The following is a 22083-nucleotide window of genomic DNA, read 5'->3' as shown; positions in this document are numbered from 1 at the left end:
ACTTCTTTGCAACTAAGATGAATCTTCTCTTGCTTTTCTGACAGTAGCTACTGGTTCTTATAGTTTATCACTACATATAATTGGTAACAATTTATAAATTATGGGAGAACTTTATACCGTGCTAAATAGACTATTCTTAATATCTGCAGTTATTGAAATGATTAGATTTTACTCCTTCTCCCCATTGTGGATTTTAATTTTTTGATATCATCTTTTAATTTAACCAAATTTGTGATTGACATATGGCTGAAAAAGGAAAATTCAGTTGTTTTTAAATTGTAACTTTTCATACCTAGTGTATATTTTTTAAAGCCCATACTCAAATGAAAATACTCAAACTTCTAGGTATGTTCAAGATCAATAAACTTAGAAAAACCTTCAGATTCTTTGAAAGAAAACATGGCTTCTTTTCTAAAGTAAGTACCTTTCTTTTTTTCTTTTCCTTAACTTTGAACTTAGTCCTGTGAGGAAAGAACCTTTTATTACTTTTTGTATTTGAACTGCATATCTTATAAACAGGCAATAACTGATATTTGAGAACCAGATATGGTTGAGATTAGTGCAGCCTCACAGAACTTATGATTATATAGTTACTCTTATATTGTCATTGATATCACAATTTTAAATAAGGACCAAAGTGAAATTTTAAAATCTATTTCAAAATATTGTTAATGCAGTTTATGAAATGGTGATTTGTTAAATGGTTTGTTAACAAAAATTGGTTAATATTGTTTTTCCCAAACTAAATCATGTCCTTTTTTGTTTTATAATATTTCTTACTGATGTAGGAATGTGTGTCTGGGGTTGGAAGATCTGCAGTATGTTTTCATGATTTCTTCACATGAGCTTTTCATTACATTGTTGAAAGATGAAGAACGAAAGCTACTTGTTGATCAGATGAGGAAGAGATCCCCTAGAGTAAACCTGTGCATTAAACCTATGACTTCATTTTATGACATCCCAGGTGAGCTCTCCAGTCTGCTAGCTAATGTTGGCACATTTTGCCCCTCAGTGTATTTGAGGATGCCCCTCTTAATTGTTTTAATTTGCCCTTATGTTGGTAATTGATAGAAATCTACCTGTCTTCTGTTATTATATTTCTATCTAGGCAGTTAAGTGCTGAGACTTTGCTGAGTCTGTGGTTAGTGGTGAATTAGGTCTAGATACAGAAGAAATTGTAGCTAGGGAAATAGACCAAGGTAGCTCTGCTGCCAATGTGTTCTTGGGAGGTAACAAAAGAGTTTGGGAAGGGACTGGTAAAATGTGCTAAGACCATAAGAAATACAGGCTTCCATGCATTTCAGCCTATTTTACTGTGATACTACCTGTTTGCTAAACATTTAGCTTTGGCAATACTACTGTCTTTCTTGCCTTATTTATGTGATTTCCTTCAATTTTTGCCCTTAATTTATAAATGTAACTAGAAAATAAAGTCCTGTAATTAATAAAAAAAAAATAAGCTTCAAAACTTAGTATGGGTGAGGTAGAGAATTCAGTTGGCTTAACAAAAAGGCAAAATTTTAGCAGCTTTGAAGTTCACTGGATTTAAACTGATTTACTGTTGTAAAGGAAATGAATAACATTAACACATAAAATGCTCGAAATTGAGGACTGTCTCACAGGTTAGTTGTAATTAAGGGTTTTAATGATCATTTCATGATTCTTTTAGAAGGCAATATTTCCTCCTCCTCTTTCTCTCCCTTCAGAAAACACACATTTTAAATATTTGTTATTTAAAATTATTATTCAAAATTAACCTTTCATTGATATGTGCTTTTGTTGACACATTATGTTAAAAAAGTAGGAGACTATCTACCTAAGTTAGTTTTTATCCATATATACCACATAGTTCTTTTCATGAACCACTTACTGATTTTTACCTTTGTTTATATTTTCATCATCTTTATTAAATGAATTTTTAAATGCAGACATAATACAAATTGTATTAGGTTTTCTCTGAGGATAAAGCAAATACGTAAATTACATTATGTTGGTGAATCAGTTCTGAAGGTGAGAGCTGTTTTTGAAATAGATATACTAAGAATAAAAACCCCATAGATATAATACTTACATACACAATTTCAATAAATTATCACTCATACTTACATGATTATTTACACCCTTGAATTAAATCATTATTAAAATAGGAATCTCTTCCTTTCTTAGCCTCAGCAAGTGTCAATATTGGCCAGTTGGAGCATCAGCTGATATTGTCAGTGGATCCCTGGAGGATTCGGCAGATTTTAATTGAATTACATGGTATGACATCAGAGCGCCAATTCTGGACAGTATCCAATAAGGTAAGAAACCCTCTGTCAAGAACAGGTAACAAAATTACCCTTGTTTTCTAATGTAATTTAATCGGAGACTTGTTACCTGTTTTGAGAATGAAGACTTCTTTTATTTGCCAACAATTTAGAACCTTCACATGAAATAATTGTACTTTGAACATCCATTGACAGAGAAATAAAAAATGTCAGAAAAGATACTATTAAATCAGTAGCCTCTAATAGTAATAAGTTTATATCCCACTTATTATAGCATCTACATATACTTTAAATATATCTGTAAATCCTATATAATAAAGAGCTAATATTGCTACTTAGACCAGACAGTGGAACGACCTTCCAGAACGACCAGTGGGCGGGGGACAGGGCCGCAACGCAGGCAGGACTGCGAGGGCCTACTCTTGCATGAATTTCGTGCATCAGGCCTCTAGTATATATGTAAGATATTTATGTAGTTTGTAGCTAATACTTGCTATGGGCTTAATAGGGTGTTTTTGTTTTTTAATGCCTTCGTGAGGTCTAAAGCCTACAGCTAGGAACCAGTTCATTAAAACTTCTTTATAGACATTTTTGGGTCTAGGTATTCATTTAGAACCCCTAGCCAGGCATCATGAGCCCTCCCCAGTGCTCGACCCCAGAATTCCCCTGGCTTGCCTGTGTGCCATGGCTGACAAGGAAACACCTTTTGATGCAGTAGAAGAACGTGGGGTCAACAAAGAGTACAAAATATGGAAAAAGAACATCCCTTTTCTTTATGATTTAGTGATGACCTATCTGACGTGGCCCAGCCTAACTGTTCAGTGGCTTCCACATATAACCAGACCAGAAGGGAAAGGTTTGGCTTGTCCTTGGAACACACATGTCAGATGAACAAAACCACCTTGTTACAGCCAGTGTGAAGCTCCCTAATGGTGACACTGTGAGAAAGGAGGATTTGGAAGTTTTGGTTCTGTTACTAGAAAAGTTGAAATAGAAATCAAGGTCAGCCATGAAAGAATGAATAGGTCACATTATATTAAGAGAACCCTTGCATGTGATGTTCTTGTTTTTGACTATACAAAACATCCTTCTAAACCAGATCCTCTGGAGAATGCAGCCCAGACATGTGTCTTCGTGGACATCAGAAGGAAGGCTATGGGTTTTCTTGGAGCCCAAATCTCTGTGGGCACTTCCTTAGTGCTTCAGATGACTACACCATCTGTCTGTGGGACATCAGTGCTTTTCCAAAGTATGGAAAAGTTGTGGATGTGAAGCCCATCTTTATAGGGCATTTAGCAGGAGTAGGAGATGTTTCCCGGCATCTGCACCATGAATCTCTGTTTGGGTCATTCGCTGATGATCAGAAACTTATGATCTGGGATACTAGTTCAAATAATACTTCCAGATCAGACCAAGCCAGTCAGTGGATACAGTGCTGAAGTGAACAGCCTTTCTTTCAGTCCTTATAATAAGTTCATTCTTGCTACAGGATCAGCTGATATGACCGTTGGCCTTTTGGGATCTGAGAAATCTGAAACTTAAGTTGCATTCCTTTGAATCAGTAAGGAAGAAATATTTCAGGTTCAGTGGTTTTCTCACAATGAGACTATTTTGGCTTTCAGTGGTACTGATTGCAGGCTGAATATCTGGGTTTTAAGTAAAATTGGAGAAGATGCAGAAGATGAGCCATTGGGGTTGTTTATTCATGGTGGTCACTGCCAAGATATCTGATTTCTCCCATGAACCTTGGGTGATCTGTTCTGTGTCAGAGGACAATTAGCATACAAATGTGGCAGATGGCAGAGACCATTTATAATGATGAAAATCCTGAAGGAAACATGGATCCAGAGGACAGGGGTCTTAGATGACATCTGTACTACGTGTGATTTTAGACTCCTCTTTTTCCCTCTCTCATCTCTGAAATTGATTTAGCACTGGCTTTGAGACAGACTTTGTTCAGCTATCCCTCTAGAGTAGGTACCATCAACAAACTGAGGGTGTTTTCTAAGTATTAACTGGGGGACTTGATTAAGTGAAGCCACCGACTTATATTTAAATTTTCTAAAGGAATTTTCCAGTAACAAATATCTAAAGTAGCCACTGAAGGGGGAATATCGTGTGTGCTTATTTTATTTTTCTTATTATGCTATATCACTACGTTGTTCAGACTCATTTAAGTAAAGGCTAGAAGTAAGTAAAGAATAGAGCCAAGTGAGGTAGGTGTATGAACCATGAAGTATAAGTGCTGCAAAATGTTATTTTTATTCAGGAAGTAGGCAGATTCAAGTCATATAAATTTCTATTTTAAAATCTTCATACCTGACTTTCTGGGATGCACATTTTCCTATATAGACCAGTCTCCTCTTAGTTTCATAAGTTAAGTTAGAGTTACATGTTTATCTTTCCGCTTATATTTTCGCTTTTTAATGTATTTTTTAAGCTCTTTTTCTAAAAAATAATTTTTTAAAATTGATTTTAGAGAGAGAGGAAGGGACGGGAAAGAGAGAGAGGGAAACATCGTTCCTTTGCCTCGCTTACATGCCTCAACTGGGGGGTCGAACCTGCAACCTGGGTATGTGCCCTTACTGGGAATAGAACCGGCAACCTTTTGGTGCACAGGGTGATGTTCAACCAACTGAGCACGCCGGTGGTCAGGGCCTTAAGCTCTTTTTATATCCTTTTTTTCTTTCTGTGAAATGGTTTTTTAAAAAAACTTAGGACCACCAAGTTGTAAAGATGAATGTTTTTACCAGGCAGTTATACCATAGGTAGACTGTCTAGTTAAGTTGAGAAGAGTGAGCCAATAGCTTGTATTTGTTTTTAAAATTAAAATAATCCTGGATTTTAAAATGAACCCAAACGAACAGGTAATGTATATACCTGTTTCTGAGGTTATCTGTTTTAACAGCTTTCCTGCATGGAAGTGCAAATGAAAACAGCTATATATTTTATGGCTCTTGAACATGCAAGTGCAGTGAAATGGGAAATTGCTGTGAACATTAATTGGGCCTCATTGGTATTGACATGGTTATTAGTGTTCATTTGTATAGATGAGGAATTATAACATAATATTAGAGAGGGCGTTCTGACACTAACTACCTGAGTTTATAATCAAGTTCCATACTTTCGAGCTATAGAACCTTGAGCAAATTATTTAACATCTGTGTGCCTCAGTTTTCTCATCTGTAAAAGGGGGATAACTACCTACTTCATAGTACTGTTGTGAGGACTACTTAAGTTAATACATATACTCTTTTTTTCTATAACCTTCAGAATGTTCCAGTCAATTTAATGATTTATTACTGACTCATTATAGTGAATATGTTCATTTTGAGTAGCGTTTTATTATGACTGTTATTTTTTTTTTTAAAAGATGACATTTGCATGATTTTTTTAAATGTGACTGAAGATTATTGAAAGATATTTATCTAGATTTGGCTTTCTCTAAGTGTTTATATTTACATATTTTTATTTATTCTAGTGGGAAGTACCTTCTGTTTATAGTGGTGTTATCCTGGGAATCAAAGACAATTTAACAAGGGATTTGGTATACATTCTCATGGCCAAAGGTTTACACTGCAGTACTGTTATGGTGAGTAAAAGTGTACATTAACTACTGGTTAAGAATATGCTTTACTAATTGTAACATGAAAGCCAGGAATCAGAATTTTCTATTTTCCTGATCTTAAAATGATAGCCATTGGCCTAAAAGGATTTTTAAAAAATATATTTTTTTAATTGATTACTGAGAGAGGAAGGGAAAAGGAGCGAGAGAGAAACATCACTGATGAGAGAAAATTATTGATTGGCTGTCTCCTGCATGTCCTCTACTGGGCATGTGCCCTGACCTGGAATCAAACCTTGACCTCCTGGTTCATGGGTCGGTGCTCAACCACTGAGCCACATCAGCCGGGCCTAAAAGGATATTTGAAAAGGTTTGTTCTTTTTTTGTGTGTGTGTCCTCATAACTGTACCAAACTGGTCTTGGACATATGGATACTGGTCTATTCCTTTTTAAATATCTGGAGACTCTGAAAAATTATTATTTATAACCTTTAGTATTCATTTCGTAAAGATTGTGCTCCAAGCTATAAAAACAAAACAAAATCCCTTAAAATGTCTTTCATAGCTTATTTTATTTTTTTTAAGTTTTTTTAAATTTTGATAAACTGTATTAACTTTCTTCCATTTTAAAATATATTTTTATTGATTTCAGAGAGGAAGGGAGAAGGAGATAGAAACATAAGTGATGAGAGAGAATCATTGATCAGCTGCACCCTGCGTGCCCCCTCCTGGGGATCGAGCCTGCAACCTGGGTATTTGCCCTTGACCTAAATAGACCCTGGGACCCTTCAGTCCCCAAACAGGCCAGGGCTCACCTACATTTTTCTTAAAAAAAACAACAAAAAACAACTCTGCAGAGGGTGTTATTTCAGTTTTTAGGTGAGAAATCAGAGACTCAAAGGTATTAAATTGTCCAAGGTCACATAGCTAGTAAGTGGCATAAGTGCTAGAAAGGATAGAGAAAAAAGAGCATATTAGAGAAATCTTAAAGAGGTAAAATCTAGAATTGATTGCTGATTGGCTGTGGAGGGCAAGAGGGAAAAAAGGATCACGATGATGCTCAAGTTTCTGTTTTGGGTGTCAGGGAACAGATGGAAGTGCCAACAAGTGAATGTAAAGAGAAGAACATTTTCGAAGGGCAGATTTTGAGTTCCTTTTTACAGTGTTTAATTTGGGCCTGCAATTGGATACATGAGCCTGAAGCTTGGGAGTGGTCTGGGCTGAAGATACCGATTTGGGAGTCATCAAAGATCACTCAGGGAGAATATACAGGTGGGGGTGCAACATTGGGTCCAGGAAAGGGTGGTGTGATGGATATGAGGACCAGATACATGTGGAGTTATAATAGAGAATGTCTAGAAAAAGTTCATTAAGGTAACTGAAAAGTGTTCAGTAGATTGGACAATTAGAAGATCTTTGTTTCGCTCTGGTTGGGTGGCTCATTCTGTATACCAATAGGTTGTGGGTTTGATCCCCTCTCAGAGAGGCAACCAATTGATGTTTCTCTCTCAAATCAATAAAAACATCTTTGGGTGAGGATAAAAAATAAAAAGGTGAAGATCTTTGTTTATTGAACTGTTTCTTCGTTATGATGGGGTAGAAGCCAGACTGAAGGGGTCCTGTGGAGAGTGGTGGAAAACTACTCTTTGGAAAAATTAGGAGATGTGTAGGAAAGGGCTTAGATTGTAGCTGATTTGATTTACTAGCCAATTATGTAGATTAATAGCGTTGTGTGCAAAGCTTTTAGAATATGGAATCTTGTTGAAGAGTGGAAGGTGGAAGGTGTATGGAGAAGGCTGGTAGGAATTTTACACCCTTATAACGTATATAACACATATAACTTATGTAAACAATTTTATTTTTGTTTTATAACTTATGTAAAACTTATTTAGTAATATGGCATGTAATTTATATTGATTATTGGATCTTTTTAAAGTTTCAAAAGAATTACGTATTTATTGGACTAAATCACCAATACAGAGATGATAAAGAATAAGATAATTTAGCCTCATTCCCTGAGATAGTGTTAATCATTTAAATTAATCTTTCTCTTTGCTCTGTACTCATAAAGTTACATATTTTTGGTTTGCAAGGAAAGATGATCCAGGCTATTCTGTTACTTCTTTTTATAGGACTTTTCCCATGCTAAGCAGTTATTTGCTGCTTGTTTGGAGTTGGTAACAGAGTTTTCACCAAAACTTCGTCAAGTCATGCTGAATGAGATGCTGCTTTTGGATATTTATACACATGAAGCTGGGACAGGGCAATCAGGAGAGAGACCTCCTTCCGATCTTATTAGCCGGGTGCGGGGATATCTGGAAATGAGGCTTCCGGGTAAGACTGCCACAAAGCTGCATTTCAGAAACTCATTACTCAAGTAATTGTGGGAAAGTCCAAGAATGTTTCCTTGACTTTTTACTCTCTGAAAAAAGTTATTTCTCTCCAAAAACAGAATTCAGATGTGGACTTCACTTGAGAACATTGGGGGAAATGTAGGAATCTAGTCATTTCCTAAGATTGCTATAACAAAATACCACAAACCAGATGATTTAAAACTATAGAAATTTATTCTCTCATAGTTTGGAGACTGTACCTGGAACCCAGGTGTCTGCCTGCAGGGCCATGCTCCTCCTGAAGGTTCTAGGGAAGACTTCTTGCCTCTTCTTAGCCTGTAGCTATGTCACTCCAGTGTTTGCCACCTTTTTTCTTCCCTTAGTTTCGTTTTTCCTCCTCCTTTATATGGCATTCTGTGTGTGTGTGTTTGCTCTTATAAGGGACCAGTCATTGGATTTAGGGATTGCCCTAGTTCAGTATGACCTCATCTTAGCTAAGTATATCTGCAAAGACCCTATTTCTATGTCAGGCACATTCTGAGGTTTCAGGTGGACATGAGTTTTGAGGGGACACTACACTACAGAAACTATATTGCAATTTGAAGATACGTACTCTGTTAAAACAATCAGTGTCCTTAAAGGTACATCTTGAAGGTTTATTTCCCCGTTACCATCATAATCACAGGAAGGCCTCAAAATGATTGCCACTGAGTCAGGAACTCACTGTGGTCACTTTAGGAACAGTCCTCTTTTGTCCCATTCTAAATGTAAATATCTTATGAAAAGGAGCTTGTATCAGTTATCACCTATGTTATATATACATCTTGCTTAGTTAAAGCAGTTTAATTTTACATGTTTTAATAAAGTCTTTAGAGCAATTAAATCATTCTACACATATTTAGAAAAATATTTATATTTTTTATTGATTTCAGAGAGGAAGGGAGAGGGGAAGAGAGAGAAACATCAATGATGAGAGAGAATCATTGATTGACTGCCTCCTGCATGCCCCACACTGGGGATCAAGCACACAAGCCAGACATGTTCCCTGACTGGGAATTGAACCATGACCTTCTGCTTCATAGGTTGATGCTCAACCACTGAGTCATGTCGGCTGGGCCATACTATACATATTTAATGTTATGAACAATAAAATTGAAGTGTAAAGGAAGGTGCTGATGTGTCAAAACTGAAATGGCTGCTGGCCCTCTGGGGTCTTTTAAATGAACTTAATTATTACTACATTCTGATTTCTAGCAGAAATTACAACTTTCTAGCACTCAAGATAGAATATCTTTGAGCTTTAATGCATCAGTGCCCTTCAGTATCATAAAAATTAATCTAGTATGCTGGCACTAACTGTTGACTGACAATACTACTGTGTCTGGGTAGGGTGGGTTTTAAGGTAGAAGGTTGAGTTTTCATACATGCTTTCTCTAAAATTAAGAACAAAAATTGATGCCCTAGCTGGTTTGGCTCAGTGGATAGAGCATCGGCCTGCAGACCAAAAGGTCCCAGGTTCAATTCCAGTGAAGGGCATGTACCTTGGTTGCAGGATCCTCCCTGGCCCAGGCCCTGGTCGGGGTTTGTGCAGAAGGCAACCAATCGATGTGTTTCTCTCAAATCAATGTTTCTCTCTGTCTTTCCCTCTCTCTTCCACTCTCTCTAAAAATCAATGGAAAACATCCTCGGGTGAGGATTAACAAAACAAACAAATAAATAAAGTTTAAAAAAAAAGAACAAAAATTGAAAAACCCAAACATTTATTGATTGCTAACTACATGTCAGATAATTGTTTTAAGAGCTTTAGGTGCATAACTCATTTAGTCCTCATGGCAGCGCTGTGAAGTAGCTACTTATTTAATTATCCCCATTTTATAAGTCAAGAAACTGAGGTGCTGAGAGCATAAGGAATTTAGCCAAAGTCATGCAGTAAGAGACAGAACTGTGATTTGAATCCATCAGTCCAACGTAAGCCTATGCTCTTCCTCTTTGAAATGGCTGGCAAGGCTTTTAAATATCATTTAGTTGGCATTTAATTATACCTTAAGGCCGTGGTCGGCAAACTGCAGCTCTTTGGGCCCTTGAGTGTGGCTCTTCCTAAGCCTTAGGAGTACCCTAATTAAGTTAATAACAATGTACCTACCTATATAGTTTAAGTTTAAAAAATTTGGCTCTCGAAAGAAATTTCAATCGTTGTACTGTTGATATTTGGCTCTGTTGACTAAAGAGTTTGCCGACCACTGGGTTAGGGCTATTGGGCCAATTTTGAATTAGTTAGATGCATGCCCTCTATGGACCAGGGAAAGAGAAGTTCTCCTTTATGTGGGTGGACCTGGCTTTTCTATCAGGAATAAGAAGTTATCTTAACTGACAGCAGATCCAACCTTTTAGGTATAGAAATAAGAGCTACAGATTAATTATTTTGGTATCTCTTTTGGGAGAGATCCTCCGACGTTTAAATACCTCTGTGTTAAAAGGTAGCTTTCTGTTGAAATACGTGTCCTTGTTATGTTTCTTGGCTGCCTGTTCCAGCATATGACTCTATGCTTTTTGATAATGAACAGTTGTATTGCAGGTGCTTAAAGGGAAGTTTAGTCTCTAAATCACTGCCTCTCAGGCTGTATCAGGACTCCACTCTCTGGGTTCTGATTCAGCTTTAAGAGCCATGGCCATCTCACTGAGAGGGACTGCCAGCTAAGTAAAGGAAACATTGGAGCCAATTGCTGTGCAGGCTTCCTTTGGCAAACTATAGCACTCAGTGACATGCAGCATTTGGGATACTAATTTCACTTCTGTCTTCGTTCCTTCTTTAAGAACATAAATCAAATAATGTTTTTTTATTTTGCTGTGTTCCTATGCTGTTTTTGGTCATCTCAGAGCCTTTTTTGGAATAAGATGAGATCTAAAGTAAATAGCCACCGGCAATCTTTTTAGAAAGACTGAATGTAGTTATTTAGGTTTAATAGCTCTTTCCATTTAAAGTTTTAACCTTGTTCTGTAGCATTCATTGGGGTTTCTTTTTCTTGCAGTACATTAAAACCTGACTGTTATACTAAGGAAGTATTCAGAACAGTTGTTTCTGGTGCAGTAATATATTTTTTTCAATATATACATATATATATACATATACACATATATATATATATATATATATATATGTATTTATTGATTGATTTTTTTTTACAGAGAGGAAGGGAGAGAGAGAGAGAGAGAGAGAGAGAGAGAGAGAGAGTTAGAAACATCGATGAGAGAGAAACATCGACCAGCTGCCTCCTGCACACTCCCCACTGGGGATGTGCCCGCAACCCAGGCACATGCCCTTGACCGGAATCGAACCTGGGACCCTTCAGTCCGCAGGCCGATGCTCTATCCACTGAGCCAAACCGGTTTCGGCGAGGTGCAGTAATATTTTTTGAAAAAGTGAATGAATTGTCTCAGGAATATTTATTACATTTTAATCAGAAAAAATAATAAAAATGATATATTAACTCAGATTTATTACAGTTTTACATGGTTTAGCTATTTCTGTTCTCTCAAAGTTTATGCCAATGCCATTTTGTACTTGTTTCATTTGTGTGTTCATTTTCTCTGCTCATTTGAATTATAAACTTCCACATAGAGTGTTGGGCATCTGAGGTGTCTTAAGTACATACTTTTTTGATTAATAGTGGGGACCACGGCAGTCTGTTGTTGGGAAACCTTTAAGCTTCCTAGAGAAAAGTATAAAATGTTAGTATTTTTTTATTTTTCATCTGTAACTGTTGTTTTTAATATGTTTAACTGAAATCTGAGCAAATTTTGCTTTGTTCTCATTATAATGTTATGATGATAATTCCAGATATTTTCTTGGCTTTTTAGATATTCCTCTTCGTCAGGTTATTGCTGAGGAGTGTGTTGCTTTTATGTTAAACTGGAAGGAAAATGAATACCTTACACTGCAAGTTCCTGCCTTTCTGCTTCAGAATAATCCATATGTAAAGGTAATTCACGTTTAATCTAAATCAAAGAATTATTAGGATGGAATTATTGTACCTATTTTTTAGGTCTGTACTACTTAGGGAACTTGTCCAATTTTTATAATACATTGTTAGATTGGACAAATTTTGGTTTATAGTTAAAAGTATAGTTTTTGATAATGCAGGCACTTGAATTTGCCTTCTCATATTTTTTTCTAATACCCTATAGTTCCATGATAATGCAAGCAAAAATTATGTAGTTAAAAGATAAATTTGCCAAAACCAGTTTGGCTCAGTGGATGGAGCGTCGGCCTGCGGACTGAGGGGTCCCGGGTTCGATTCCGGTCAAGGGCATGTACCTGGGTTGCGGGCACATCCCCAGTGGGAGCTGTGCAGGAGGCGGCTGATCGATGTTTCTCTCCCATCGATGTTTCTAACTCTCTATTTCTCTCCCTTCCTCTCTGTAAAAAATCAATAAAAATATATTTTAAAAAAAAAGATAAATTTTTGGTATAATCCTAAACTAGTGAAAGGTGAGTCAGCTTTCATTGCTTTGAATGATAAAATCAAACCCAGCCGGCATGGCTCAGTGGTTGAGTGTCAACCTATGAACCAGAAGGTCATGGTTTGATTCCCGGTCAGGGCACATGTCTGGGTTGCAGGCTCGATCCCCAGTGTGGGTCGTGCAGGAGGCAGCCAATTAATGATTCTCTCTCATTATTGATGTTTCTCTCTCTCCTTTCCTCTCTGAAATCAATAAAATATATTTTAAAAAATCAAACTCTAGTTTTAAGCTCTGGAGTACACAGGTATACATGGGTATACACTGGTGGGAGCCGTAAGGAGGGTGTAGTTCCACCCATTTTCCATTTGAGCACCTTACACTTTTTTTAACTCTCACCAAGGGATATGAGAGAGAGAGAGAGAGAGAGAGAGAGAGAGAGAGAGAGAAACTAACTCTGATGTTAGAGAGAAACATTGATCAGTTAGTTGCCTCCCATATGCTCCTTGACTAGGGATTGAAAGCGAAACCTAGTGTGCCCTGACCAGGAATCGAACCTGCAACCTTTTGGTGTACAAGGCGACACTCCCAACCAACTGAGCCACTCAGCCAGGGTGGACCTTATCCTTCTTTAGAGTCTGTTTACTTCTCTAAATGTGATGTGCTGGATTGTTATTAGTGTACATGTTTGTTATCAGTAGTGACACCCCTGAATTGGCAATAAGTTGTTCATTCTTTTTTCCTCCTCTAGTTTAATCTTTATTTTTTTCATTTATCCCTTCAATGCCCTCTCCCGCCTCCACTCACACATTCTCCTCTCTTAATTATCTTTCCTGTGCTGAATTAGCTATAAGCCTGATTTTTTTCTCTACATTTTGGGTCTGTCTTTTCTCTGCCTTTTGCTTTCAACCCTTCCACTTTTTATTATTTCTGGGTCCTACCTACATCTTTGGTCTGTGTGCTCTCTTAATTCAGGTCAATCATTTTCCATAATCTGTCCTTCCCTAATTCTGCCTCTTCACGTAGCAGTATCCCCAGTTGCTACTTTTTCTTAGAGAAGAGTTGCTTTGAATCTTGTTCCCTTGTTCTGTCAACTTCAATTTCCATATTTTTTCCTTAAGAAATATTTTGTAATGATTATAATGTGTGTGTAAAATTTCAGCACTATTTTAATCTCATTCATGGGTTTTTATCACAGTTAACATTGTGGTGTATACATTTCTTTGGAAATCTTTTTTTTTTTTAAGCAGGATCATACTATATATATTTGATAACTTGTTTTTTTCCCAGTTGATAAGTCACATACCTCTTTGTGTCATCGCAGTTTGTTCTCATTAGACTGTACTTTTTTGGAACAGTGAGATTTATAATATACTAGAGGCCCATAGCACGAAATTCATGCACTTGGGGGGGGTTCCCTCATCCTTTTCTGTGCCCTCTCGCAGTCCGGGACCCCTTGGAGGATGTCCACCTGCTCGCTTAGGCCTGCTTCCCCGGGGGGTTGGGCCTAAGTTGGCAGTCAGACATCCCTCTGGCAGCCCGGGAGCCCTCGGGGTATGTTCGACTGATGGCTTAGGCCCGCTTTCCGGCCTAAGCCGCATTTGGACATCCTTAGTGCTGCCGAGGAGGTAGGAGAGTCTCTCACCACAGCCACTGCACTCACAGCTGTCAGCCCAGCTTGTGGCTGAGCGGAGCTCCCCCTGTGGGAATGCACTGACCACCAGCAGGCAGCTCCTGCGTTGAGCATCTGCCCCCTGGTGGTCATTGCGTGTCATAGCGACCGGTTGTTCCCAGTCATTCCGCCGTTAGGGTCAAATTGGATATTACCCTTTTATTATATAGAATTAAAACCAGAGGTTTCTTTCCGAGCAGATCTAGATCTGTCAGTAGACAATGAGCTCTAAATTTCTCAGTTGTTGGATAGAAGGCACAGGATAAAATAACTGGTTGGTGTACTTGGGCAGCTATCCATTTTTTGTGTGTGCCTTAATCATAGAACTAACATGTGTGACATTACAGATTATCTCTTGTGTATTTTGTTTGTTTTTCGTGTTATAGCTTGGACAGCTTTTAGCAGCTACAATCAAAGAGCTTCCAGGCCCTAAAGAAAGTAGACGGACCGCTAAAGACCTTTGGGAAGTTGTTGTTCAGATCTGTAGTGTGTCCAGTCAACACAAACGAGGAAATGATGGCAGAGTTAGTTTAATAAAGCAGAGGGAATCCACATTAGGTATAATGTATAGGTATGTTTTGATCAGTTTATTTTTTTTAGTTATTATTTATGCTATTTGTACTATTTCCAGAACATCTACCATTATCCTTATATATCATAAAGACAGACAGTGTAAGAATTTGCTGGTGCTGCCGAAACCGGTTTGGCTCAGTGGATAGAGCATCGGCCTGTGGACTGAAAGGTCCCAGGTTCGATTCCGGTCAAGGGCATGTACCTGGGTTGCGGGCACCTCCCCAGTAGGAGATGTGCAGGAGACAGCTGATCGATGTTTCTCTCTCATCGGTGTTTCTAACTGTCTATCTCTCTCCCTTCCTCTCTGTAAAAAATCAATAAAATATATTAAAAAAAAAAAAAAAAGAATTTGCTGGTGCTGACATCTGCTGGACTTGTCTGACATGATCACCTTTGGAAATAACTTGTTTATTTTAAGAAACTATTATTTAATATAATCAATGAAAGCTTATAGTTGGATAGTAATATAGAAATTACATTGATATGGCAGTAAAATATATTCTTATACTTGCAGAACTGGAGAGCTTGGAATAAATCTTCACCTATAATTTATTTTCAATGTATATATGAATTTTTTTTTTTTTTTTTTGTAGGAGTGAACTGCTTTCTTTTATAAAAAAATTACGGGTATGTTTTCTTAAACGTCAATTACTATTGCTGATTTTTATAGACTATAACTAAAAAATATTGAGTGCTTACACGATTATTTAGGTGAACTGTTAATGTGCTTCAGTGTTGAGGATAGGATAATCTAAATGGAGAAGTTTATTTTGCATTTACCTAACTTATGTTCTAGCGACTACAAACAGGTATTTTTTAAATGACAAGTCTTTATAATATGGCTTGATGTGTGAAGCCTAGCTTTAATTTTTGTTTGATCAGGTTAATGTCATTAATTTACTGGACATAACCTACATTCCATCCTTTATTATTTTAAGGAATAAAAGTCAGTTTGTTTAAGGTAGCTGAAAGTACTCGTGGAATGCGATCTATTTACTCAGCTTCAAAAGTCATGAGGATCCGTGCATTATAAACCAGACACCTAAATATGATTAATTTTTGTGTAAATTTGTGCCATGATTTCTTTCATGACATTAAAGATAAAGTTGATCTTTAGTGTGTTTTAAACTAAAGTAGATAGTAAATTCCAAAGAGTAAGAATCTTTTGGAAGAAAATACTTGGTATCCTTGATGTTGATGCAAGAATTATTAACATAATATATAATATTTAAGGATTCTGTGTTTTCTTTCTTATAGGAACCATTGGTTTTGACTATTATTTTATCACTCTTTGTCAAACTTCACAATGTTCGGGTCAGTATTTCATAATTTCATTGTTTTAAAAATGTTTGAAATATACTTCCTTTTAAATTGCCTTTTTTTCTTTTCTTTTAAGGAAGACATTGTGAATGATATTACAGCTGAACACATTTCTATTTGGCCATCCTCCATCCCCAAGTAAGTATTATAGTTTACATTTTATTAAATTATTTATATATTTAGGACCATCCTGCCTGGTATAGATAACTTTTGAATAGTTTGATTAAAAGGCTACAATGTTAGGATTCTATAGCTAACTTTGTATTTCTCTATAATAGTAATTATCTTTCTAAAAACTGTGAATAAGGCATAACTCTTAAGAGCTGAGGTATACCAGCCTTAGGTAGAACAGAAGAGCTCTAAGTAGTCCTGATTACTTGTCAGTGGGTAAAATTTAGAAAATCGAGGCTAAAAGAATGGCTTTCTATCAGGTTTCTGGAATCTTATCTCTTTTACAAGTATCTATTGAAAATGTTTATTTTTTTATGTTAAGTAATTCTTTGTACATCTCCTCTAGCACTGTGATTATCAGAGGCTCCAATCCCTTTTTAGTTGACTTCATAAGCTCTTTAATTACTTTAAGAAATCTTCCCCCCTTACTTTCATCACCTGAGAATCGCAATAAGATGATGGGGGAATTTTTTTAGGGGAGAAAAGGTGTTCTTTTTCTGGAAGAAGAAACCATTTACATTTTTCTCTTCACATACACACACACACACAGAGGAGTCCATGTTTGTTTCCTCACCAGTGTTCCTTTCCTTCCCTCTCTTGCCCCCAGTCTTCTTACTTTGTGCCTGAAGGGTAGATCCTAAGCCTTATTTTATTGCTCTTAGTGGCATCTGTGAAGAAGAAAGATTTCAGTAGGTAGGGAAGCAATCAGGAGAATGAGTAATTTGCTTCCATCTCAGTCTTTGAGACTGGAAACAGTTTCATATCTCATATGGAGATGGGAGGGTCAAAAATGGGTTAGGGGCTCTTCCCTCCACTGACTGAGGCTTGTTTCCCAAGGGAGTTCCATGCTTTATTTTTAGTGCATGTTTATTACAAATGAACAAAAGGAATGGTTTACCTAGAGGCCGTTGGCCAGACTCTTAGGATGGGAGTCTCAGCCACTCCACTTACCTGGTATGTGACCTTGGGCAAGTTGCTTTCTGTGCCAGTTTCTGCATCTGTAAAATGGGTATACAAATAGTGCCTCCCTCAGAATTGTGAGGATTACTTTAATTTTGTTACTGTAAATTGTGCCTAAAAAGTGGAGCTAGGTGTTTATCCTCTTTTATATGCTTTATATTGTAAATTTAGAACTTTTTAGAGTGGTCTAGTCAACCTTCTTTGGCATTTTGGGGAAAAGGAAACAAAAATCAGATTGTTTTCAACTGCTTATAAAAATTAGCTTATCACACTTTCTCTGACTTAGATGTTTTGATAGTTTTTATATATTTACAACTAGAAGTATTTAGACTATTTATGGTCACCTAAATTTTGGGTAAGTCTTTTTGTTTTTAGTAAATGTGTGTATGGAATTTGAAATTGTTTCTTAAAATGGAGCTCACTGGTCGTCATTGTCTTCCCTTTAGCCTCCAGTCAGTGGACTTTGAAGCTGTGGCAATCACAGTGAAAGAGCTGGTTCGGTATGCCCGCAGTATCAATCCAAACAACCATTCCTGGTTAATTATTCAGGCAGACATTTATTTTGGTAAGTGAGATGTATGGTTGCTTTATGTTTTGTTTTTGTAGTATTTTTAGAGGTGAAAATAATATAATTGATAATTATTTGTGTTCTTGGGAATACATTGATAATTCTCCCATTTATGTGATTTTTTTCAACTTGTTAAGAATATTTTTGTTACTGTACAAGTCAAATAAAATTTTTGACTGGTATCATTTCATGATCAGTGTTTTAGTAGTTGAGTTTTTTAAAGAGAAGATTCCAAATAGAATAGAGAGGATAGTATAATGAAACCACATGTGTGCCAGTCTCATTTTATCTGTACACTCACTACATTATTTCACTGTCTGCTATATTATTTTTGAAGAAATAGTTGATGATTTTAAAAAATATATATTTTTGTTGATTTCAGAGAGGAAGGGAGAGGGAGAGAGAGAGAGAGAAACATCAAAGATGAGAGAGAATCATTGATTGGCTGCCTCCTCCTGGGGATTGAGCCTGCAATCTAGGTATGTGCCCTGACTGGGAATCAAACTGATTCATAGAGCAACGCTCAACCACTGAGCCACACTGGCCAGGCTAGTTGACAATTGTTAATGCTTATTTTCACCCCCCGCCCCCCCCAGAGAATTTATTATCAGGATCTTATTATCTATTCAGAAAAGATTTGCTGATTCTAAACTACCTCAGAAAATTAAGTATGACATTTGGGAAATAAGTACCTCCAAATACTAAGTTCTGTACTAGTAAGTTTGACAAGAAATCTGAAACAGATTTTTGTGTAGTCACTTTTAGAAGGCAAAAACTATTATATTGCTTCTTTAAAGTAGTTTTTTAAAAATATATATATACTTTTATTGATTTCAGAGAGGAAGGAAGAGGGAGAGAGAGATAGAAACATCAATGATGAGAGAGAATCATCGATCAGCTGCCTCCTGCACACCCCCCACTGGGGATTGAGCCCGCAACCCAGGCATATGCCCTTGACCGGAATCGAACCTGGGACCCTTCAGTCTGCAGGGTGATGCTCTATCCACCAAGCCAAACCGGCTAGGGCATAAAGTAGTTTTTTTAAAAAGGCAATATTTTGCAGTGTTTTCTTGGATAAGTGTTATCTTGGTTTGAATCTGCTTTTGCCACCTGACTTCACCAAAGAGGCCCGTCTGTTTTTCCAACTGATAATTTGTGATAGGTAATTCTTGATCTCTGTTTTCTACTCCAGCAACAAATCAGTATTCGGCAGCTCTTCACTATTACCTTCAGGCCGGAGCTGTGTGTTCTGATTTCTTTAATAAAGCTGTACCCCCTGATGTTTATACAGACCAGGTAGGTTGTTTATTGGCTTTTCTTCTTGTCTGCCTTTAAATGCTCTTCCTGGGTTCCTTTTGGGTGAGTTTTCATTTCCATGTTTGTTGTCATGACTCCCAAATTGATTGCTTTAGATCAGATTGCTGTCCAATATTAAAAATTTTCAGTAACTTTTAAAAATTAATAAATTGTTTTTTAGAACAGTTTCATTTCTTTTTTTAATTTTATAAAAAATATACTTTTATTGATTTCAGAGAGGAAGGGAGAGGGGAGAGAGAGTAGAAACATCAATGATGAGAGAGAATCACTGATTGGCTGCCTCCTGCACGCCCCCTACTGGGGATTGAGCCCTCAACCCGGGCATGTGCCCTTGACGGGAATTGAACCTGGGACCCTTCAGTCTGCAGGCAGACTCTCTATCCACTGAGCCAAAATGGGTAGGGCTAGAATAGTTTTAGATTCATAGCAAATGGAGAAAAAATTAGAGTTCTCATATACCTGCTTTGTATCAGCTATCACATATATCTTAGTAAATGTTCCCTGTATACTTTAAAAAACAAATATGTATTCTGCTGTGGTTGGGAGTTTTGTAAAAATGTACAACCTCCACTCGTGTACAAACTCTCCCACTGTTCACATCCCATATCAGAACAGTACATTGTTATAATTGATGTTAGTTTCTTAAAATAATCCAAATTGTTTTTATAGGTAATAAAAAGAATGATAAAGTGTTGTTCTTTGCTGAATTGCCACACACAGGTTAGTTTAATATTTTGATGTTGGTTTATTTTCCTGTATATTAGAGTTTATAGTAAATATAAAGCATTGGACCGGGAAATAGCTTTTATTTTCCTTACTATTGCTTAAGTTTATGGTATTTAAGAATTTGGCATATTTAAGTTTTTTTTAGTTCTTTATAGCAGCGGTCGCCAACCTTTCGGACCTTACAGACCCCCAGTGGTCCATGGACCACGGTTGGCGACCGCTGCTCCAAAGGTTTCCTTAAACCAGCGGTCGCCAACCTTTCGGACCTCACGGACCACCGGTTGGCAACCGCTGCTTTATACAATTTATTTAAAATGAAAGATTGGTCTTTAAGGCTCCTAAGTGGAAAATAAACATTCTCAAGTGTGTTTTCTTATATTTAAGAGTAGATATGTACATTAGTTATTAGGAAAATGCAGATCAATACTATATTAAGGTACCACTTCATACTCACTAATATGGCCGTTAATTCAAAGAAAGAAACAATTGTTGGTAAAGATGTGGAGAAATTATGCTGGTAGGAATATAAAACGGGGCAACCTTTTGGAAAAAGCTTGGCATTTCCTCAAAAAATTAAAAGTATAATTACCATATGACCCAGCACTTCCTTTCCTGTATATGACCAAGAAAATAGAAAACATGTTCACAGAAAAGTTTGTACATGTATGTTCACAGCAGCATTATTTATAGTAGCCAGAACGTTGGAAACAACCCAGTGTTTGTTAGCTGATGAATGGATAAACAAAATTTAATGTCTATACAATGGCATATTATTCTGTCATAAAAAAGGATGATGTACTGATACATGCTAAAACAGGGATGCATCTTACAAGTATTATGTTGAGTGAAAAAAGCCAGCTACAAAAGGCTGTTGTATAATTCCATCAATATGAAATGTTTAGCCAGAGGCACATCCATACAGTCAGAATATAGAGTAGTGGTTGTCAAGGACGGGGGGGGCAGGGGGGGGGGACAAGGAATGGAGAGCGATGTCAATGGGTATGGAGTTTTTGCAGGGCGAGAGGATGGGAAGGAGACTGGAAGGGAGGATATTTGATACTTGTGATGTTGCTCGACTTTGTAAATATACTAAAAACCACTGAATTGTGCACTCTTTAAAAGGGTGTATTTCATGGTATATGAATTATATTTTTTAAAATTAAAAATACTTTAAAAAGAATTATTATGACCTACATACTTAATTGAAGTGAAGTGAATCTGCTTTAGGTTAAGCACATTGGCAGCCTAAATTTTGCCAAAATGAGCTCTGTGTTTGCCATCTGTCAAGGTTTAAGCATGTTCTTATGGCCTTGAATGTCATGAAAATGTTGTTTGGCAGTTTTCCATTCCCTTTAATTTTTTTATCTGGCTTTTTACCAGTTTCTCATACAAATAATCCCCTAAAAACTATAGATGAAGAAAATACTGGGCAGACAGTTGTTTGTATAAAGGTTTTTGCAATTGAAATTGGATGGAATCCATCATGAGCTAATCCCTCAGGGTGAACTGCAAGGCCTCTTAAATGATATATTCTTGATATAAGAATCATTACAGATTTCCCCTTTAAAACCAGGAGTTATTGTTCACACTAGTTACCTTAAACCATTTTCAAATCCTTATTTGTTCATGTAGGTGGCAATTTTATGTCAGTTCCTCAGAGAAATTGACTACAAAACAGCCTTTAAATCACTGCAGGAACAAAACAGGTATGCATGATTTAAAAAAAAAAAAATGTTTTAATTTTTCTGCTTAAGAGGAAGTAACTGAATTCTGTCTTTTCAGTCATGATGCTATGGACTCCTACTATGACTACATATGGGATGTTACCATTTTGGAATACTTGACTTGTATCCTTTCATCTAATATCACATGTGATATTAGTACAGTTCATTTCTGTAAATTAAAGAAGTATTTAATAGTGTGTATCTTCTAAACCAAACCTAAAAAAGTTGAGATTCTGTTGTGGTTTTTAATAGTATTAGATTTATTATTCTTAACTGACTCATTTAGATCTTCATCACAAAAGAGGAGAAACAGATAAAAGACAAATTGCGGTAAGTTATTTTGTGTCTTGCTTCAATAATGTACTTAAGAATTGTACCAACAAAAAGATTTTGTGTGCCTATTACTTCTAAAAGTTGATTATTAGTGTTT

The 22083-nt window shown here is 36.7% G+C and overlaps 1 protein-coding gene and 1 pseudogene across 1 annotated transcript in view; both read left to right on the top strand.

The window, feature by feature from the left end:
- Positions 1 to 22083, top strand: part of INTS8 (integrator complex subunit 8) — a 40687-nt gene that overhangs the window by 18115 nt on the left and 489 nt on the right. Inside the window, exons 11-26 of the mRNA XM_070392230.1 lie at positions 346 to 416; positions 789 to 964; positions 2167 to 2300; positions 5749 to 5859; positions 7964 to 8165; positions 12023 to 12144; positions 14681 to 14865; positions 15461 to 15494; positions 16125 to 16181; positions 16264 to 16325; positions 17765 to 17883; positions 19079 to 19182; positions 19873 to 19923; positions 21562 to 21635; positions 21712 to 21776; positions 21940 to 21983. Of these exons, the coding sequence (XP_070248331.1) occupies positions 346 to 416; positions 789 to 964; positions 2167 to 2300; positions 5749 to 5859; positions 7964 to 8165; positions 12023 to 12144; positions 14681 to 14865; positions 15461 to 15494; positions 16125 to 16181; positions 16264 to 16325; positions 17765 to 17883; positions 19079 to 19182; positions 19873 to 19923; positions 21562 to 21635; positions 21712 to 21776; positions 21940 to 21983 (1611 nt within the window). The remainder of the gene's footprint in view (positions 1 to 345; positions 417 to 788; positions 965 to 2166; positions 2301 to 5748; positions 5860 to 7963; positions 8166 to 12022; positions 12145 to 14680; positions 14866 to 15460; positions 15495 to 16124; positions 16182 to 16263; positions 16326 to 17764; positions 17884 to 19078; positions 19183 to 19872; positions 19924 to 21561; positions 21636 to 21711; positions 21777 to 21939; positions 21984 to 22083) is intronic.
- Positions 2952 to 4199, top strand: LOC138993433 (histone-binding protein RBBP4 pseudogene; annotated as a pseudogene).

Source organism: Myotis yumanensis, unplaced genomic scaffold (genome assembly GCF_028538775.1).
Source record: "Myotis yumanensis isolate MYYU_CA2020_CCGP unplaced genomic scaffold, mMyoYum1.0.hap1 SCAF_15, whole genome shotgun sequence".
Taxonomy (NCBI): domain Eukaryota; kingdom Metazoa; phylum Chordata; class Mammalia; order Chiroptera; family Vespertilionidae; genus Myotis; species Myotis yumanensis.
Note: the sequence above shows the minus strand (reverse complement) of the source record. Positions and strands in the feature narration are given on the sequence as shown.